The sequence below is a fragment of the Eimeria mitis genome, genomic scaffold (genome assembly GCF_000499745.2).
Source record: "Eimeria mitis Houghton genomic scaffold, Emh_scaff1338, whole genome shotgun sequence".
NCBI lineage: Eukaryota > Apicomplexa > Conoidasida > Eucoccidiorida > Eimeriidae > Eimeria > Eimeria mitis.
Window position 1 is genome coordinate 2501 of NW_013568827.1, and position 5238 is coordinate 7738.

At 49.0% G+C, this 5238-nt stretch overlaps 1 protein-coding gene across 1 annotated transcript in view; it reads left to right on the forward strand.

Annotated features, from left to right (window-relative positions):
- Nucleotides 1–264: 264 nt before the first annotated feature.
- Nucleotides 265–5238, forward strand: part of EMH_0034950 (high mobility group (HMG) box domain-containing protein, putative) — a gene marked incomplete at both ends in the record, with an annotated part of 7695 nt that continues 2721 nt past the window's right edge. The window contains 6 exons of the mRNA XM_013494927.1: nt 265–302; nt 484–800; nt 1350–1717; nt 2640–3382; nt 4172–4245; nt 4685–4824. Coding sequence (XP_013350381.1) covers nt 265–302; nt 484–800; nt 1350–1717; nt 2640–3382; nt 4172–4245; nt 4685–4824 — 1680 coding nt within the window. The remainder of the gene's footprint in view (nt 303–483; nt 801–1349; nt 1718–2639; nt 3383–4171; nt 4246–4684; nt 4825–5238) is intronic.

The window sequence follows — 5238 nt, forward strand, 5'->3', positions numbered from 1 at the left end:
CTGCAGCAGCAGCAGCACGGAGGCCCCACCCGTTGCAACAGCCGACGGAGTTGTCTCGATATCGCTGCTGCTGCTGTTTGCTGCTGCAGCGCAGCAGCAGCAGCAAACAGCAGCAGCAACAGTAGCGCTGTCAGCACAGCAGCTGGACCAGCACAACCCACAGCAGCCGCAGCAGCAGCAGTAGCAGTAGCAGCAGCAGCAGCAGAAACCCCAACAGCAGAAGAAGAGACAGCAGCAGCAGCTAAACCCTAAACCCTTAGAAAGATGGTGGAGCCAGATTACTCCGAGCTCATTATCCCCCGGTTAGCAGCGCTGCTGCAGTGTTGCTGCTGCTGCTGCAGTGTTGCTGCTGCTGCTGCAGTGTTGCTGTTTCTGCTGCTGTGTTGTTGCTGTAGCTGTTGATGCTGCAGTGTTCGCGCTGCAGTGTTGCTGCTGCTGCTGATGCTGTTGATGCTGCTGTTGCTGTTGCTGTTGCTGTTGCAGCTACGACCCTGCAGCTGATGCTGCACAGCGCCCATCGAAGAAGCGGAAGACAGCAGCAAAAGCAGCAGCAGCAGCAGCAGCAGAAGCAGAGACAGAACAGCAATCTGCCGCAACAACAGACGAAGAAGTGGAGCAGCAGCAGCAGCAGCAGCAAGAGCAGCAGCAGCAGCAGCAGCAGCAGCAGCTGAAAGCCCCTGCAGCAATAGACCCTCTGGAGTGGGCGCGAAGCCTTTTCGGTGATTCTGCTGCAGCAACAGCAGCACCCGGAGCAGCAGCAGCAGCAACAGCAGCAGACACAGCTGCTACCCACAAGCCAGGTAGAGCGGGCCCAAAGAGCAGCAGCAGCAGCAGCAGCAGCAGCAGCAGCAGGAGCACAGCAGTGCAGCGGCTGTCGCTGCCTGCTTGTGCTGCTGAATTGAATTTCCGAATCCCCGCATTCGTCAGTCAAAGAAGCAGCAAAGAGGTACAGATAGTAGCGAGTTGCTGCTGCTGCTGCTGTTGCTGCTGCTGCTGCTGCTGCTGCTGTTGCTGCTGCTGCTGCTGTTGCTGCTGCTGCTGCTGCGTTTCCTGCACCCGCATCTGTGCATGTTGAACCCATTGCAGCTGCTGCTAATGCGGGTTTGTTGCTGCTCCCGTCTTTGTTTATACATGTGCTCTGCTGTTGCTGCTGCTGGCGTAGCTGCTGTCGTTGTTGCTGTTGCTGCTGCTGCTGTTGTTGCTGCTGTTATGTTTGCTGTTGTTGCTGCTGTTATTTGCTTCACCCCGTCACGTTCTCATTTCTTCTTCGGCGCGATTTGCTACTGCTGCTGCTGCTGCGCTTGCTGCTGCTGCTGCTGCTGCTGCTACTGCTGCTGCTGCTGCTGCAGGCCGCGTCGCTGCTGCGGCTGCAACGTGGGGAACTGCGCGAGGATTATATGGGCAAGCACAGAGCGGCCCTTCGATCGAAAGCAAAGGCAGCAAACCGTCACTAGCTGCTGCGGCTGCTGCAGCAGCTGCTGCAGCAGCAGCAGCTGCTGCTATAGCTGCTTCAGCTGCTGCTGCTGCTGCTGCTGAAGCAGTAGCTGTTTTTGCTGGACCGGCTGCTTGCGAATCTGCATTTGCTGCTGCAGCAGCGCAGCTGCAGCGCTCCACCCCGTTCGCGTTTAATAGAGAAGCAGCAGCTGCTGCAGCAGTTGCAGCAGCGGCAACGGCTGCTGCTGCTCTTGCTGCTGCTGCAGCGGTGGCAGCACTGTTGGTTAGGCAGCCAATGGAAGGATAGAAAGAGCCGAAGGCTCTAAACTTTTTTTTTTTTTTCTGATTTTGTTTATTTATTTCTTTTGTATTTCTTTGTTTATTTTTGTTTTTCTCTTTTATTTACTTTTCTCTTTTTTATTTTTGTTTGTTTTTGTTTTCTTTTTTTGTTTACTTTGTCTGTCTACCTTCCTCGTTGTTTATCCTCCAGATTCCTCAGCTCCCCTTGGGGGCTGCACGCGCTAGAAATTAGGGTTTAGGGTTTAGGGTTTTAGGGTTTAGGGTTTAGGGTTTTAGGATTTCCAGTTTAGGTCTTTAGGGTTTTCTTTGTAGCCTTTTAGGGTTTACAGTTTAGGGTTTTAGGGTTTAGGGTTTACAGCTTCCTTTTGAGGGTCTAGGCTCTAGGATTCAGACATTAGGGTTTAGGGTTTAGAGTTAGGGTTTAGGGTTTAGGGTTTATGGTTTAGGGTCTATTGCTTAGCACTTATCGTTTAGGGTGTATTGCTTAGAGTTAAGGGTTTAGTGTTTAGAGTTTAGGGTTTAGGGTTTATGTCTGGCGTTGCGGGTTCGCTGCAAGTTTCTAGTTACTAGCGAATGGCTAGGGTTTAGGGTTTAGGGTTTAGGGTTTGTTTGCGTTTCTCTCGGGCCAAAGGAGGAGCAAGGGGTGTATATTGTTTGGGGTTTAGGGTTTAGGGTTTAGGGTTTAGTGTGTACATACACCGCAGCAGGCAGCAACGAGGTGGCTGGGTTTGTGTGTGTTTACTATGGGGTGTTGCTGGGGGCTGGGGTTGTTGATGAGGGTTTAGGGTTTATGCGTCTGCTGCGTTTGTTCTCTCCTCTGTTTTGTCTTTTCAAGAGTAAATGAAGATTCTTTTTATTAATTTTATCTGTTTGTCTACACAGTCTGCTGCTGCCTTGCTGTGCAGCAGCAGCAGCAGCAGCAGCAGCGGCGGCGCACACCCTCCCTAGCAGCAGCAGCAACAGCAGCAACTTCTGGGGTTTCTGTCTTTGTCTGGTGTAAAATAGACGAAGATAAACAAATAAATAAAATGAAAAACAAATTTGCTGCTGCTGGCTCTCAAGGCGACGCCGTTTCTGCTGCTGCTGCTGCAGCAGGGCCCGCCACAGCAGCAGCGCAGAGGGGGGATAGCACAGCAACAGTATCAGCGGCAGCAGCAGCTGCTGGCGACCTCCAATGCGAAGCTGGCAGCGCACAAATACAGCAGCAGCAGCAGCAGCTGGATCCGGTGCAGCAGTCAGCAGCAGCAGGGCCAGACACAGTAGACGTAGCAGCAACGAACCCCCCAGCAGCAGCAGACACACCAGCAGCAGCAGCAGCAGCAAGAGCAGATATGGAGGCTGCTGAAACAGCGAAGTCAACGGACACAACTCCTGGGGTAGAGGGCAGGCAGCAGCAGCCGCAGCAGCAGCAGCAGCGACGCGGCAGCAAAAGGAGTAGACTCGCATCAGCCTCAGACAGCAGCAGCAGCAGCAGCAGCAGCAGCAGCAGCGGTGGCAATGATGCAGCAGCAGCTGATGAAGCTGAAGCCGCCGCAGCAGATGCAGCCGAGGGCTGCTCCGAGGCTGCCGAAGGCGACGCACATTGTCCTAGCGGCAGCGACAGCAGCAGCAGCAGCAGCAGCAGCAGCAGCAGCAGCAGCAATCCAGGGTTAGAGGCGAAGCAGCGGGCCCGCTTAAAACGACAGTTTGTGCGGACCCCATGGCTGGATATAAACAAAGCGCCCTCGTGGCCCCCCATAAAGAAAAACAAAGTCAGCTGCTGCTGCTTCTCTATCACTCTTTCTCTTTCTCTCTCTTTCTCTCTCTCTTTCTCTCTCTCTCTCTCTCTTTCTCTTTCTCTCTCTCTTTCTCTCTTTCTCTCCCTCTCTCTCTCGCTCTCTTTCCCTCCTTTTTTTGTTTCTGCTTGTATCTTCTTTTTTCTCTGTCTTTGTTTCAGTATCCGTGTCCTTCTCTGTTTGTTTCTCTGTCTCTCTATCGTTTTGTCTCCGTCTCTCTCTTTCTTTTTCTTTGCTGCTTTATATTCTGTCTCTCCCTATATCTGTTTGTCTTGTCTCTCCCTGCGTTTTTTTGTTTAGTTTTCGTTTTTCTGTTTTTTGTTTTTATTCTTTTTTCTATTTCCCCCTCCTTTTATTTATTTGTCTCAACTAAATTAATTAATCAAATTAATAAAACAAATAGACAAATGACTTATTTATTTATTTTATTTATTTATTTATTTATTTATTTATTTTCTTTTTTTTTATTTTAGTTTCTGGATACGGATTGGAAGATCGTGGATTTCCGGCCGCAGACACCCGAAACGAAGCGAAGCAGGCAAGCGGGCTCTTCGTCTCTTCTTTATCTTTATAATTAATTAATTAATTAATTTTATTTATTTATTTATTTTATTTGTTTATTTTATTTATTTATTTTATTTTATTTATTTGTTTGCTTTTAGGCTGTTCCTGAATTCGCTTTGTTATTTGTGCGAGGGAGTCATCACCAAGAAAAGCACTCTCGGCAGGAAGGCAGGTACCGTCCTGCTGCTGCTGCTGCTGCTACAGCTGCTGCTGCTGCTGCTGCTACAGCTGCTACTGCGGCTGCTGCTGCTGCTACTGCTGCTGCTGCTACTGCTGCTGCTGCTGCTACAGCTACTGCTGCTGTTGCTACAGCTACTGCTGCTGCTGCTACAGCTACTGCTGCTGCTGCTACAGCTACCGCTGCTGCTGCTACAGCTGCTGCTGCTGCCGCTACAGTTGCTGGTGGTGTCGGCGTTGTTTCTGCTGTTTTTGTCTGTCTGCATCTCTCCTGCCGCCTGCACTGCGCTATTTCAATCCTTTTGTAATTATTACGACTGCGAATTGTTATTATATATAATTATAATTATTAATATTTATTAATATTCATAAATAATATAATATTTATTATTCATTACTACTCGTGATTTGTATATCTTTTTTTTTTTATTTAGGTTTGGGTTTGTTCTGCGCCAAGTCCGATGGCTTCGCTAGGGGGGCTATAATTACTGAATTTGTTGGGTGGCTCGTAGACAGAGAACAGGCAGAACAACTCAGACACAAACGAAGAGCATCTCATATTGTTGCTGTGCAGGTGTGTTGCTGCTGCTGCTGCTGCTGCTGCTGCTGCTGCTGCTGCTGTTGATATGACCACTGCTACTAGTGTAACTGCTGCTGCTGCTGTTGTTGCTGCTGCTGTTATTTTTCTTCGTCTTTTTAGATGAACTCTGGTTGCTGCTTCCTTTGTTGTTTATTCACGTCCTTCTTTTATATTTATTTGTTTTGTTTATAGCTTACGTGTATTATTTATTTCCTCCTGTGAACTATATAAAAATAAATAAAAAACTTAAATTAATAAAGTTGAGTTGAGTGTATTAATTACTTATTTGGCTTCAGAAGGGGTTTCTTTACATCGACGGCGTGAAGGAGCCGTACTATGGCACGGGGGGCGCCAGCTTCGCCAACGACGGCAGCGAATTCCTTGGGGGCCCCGGAAATAACTCTATCT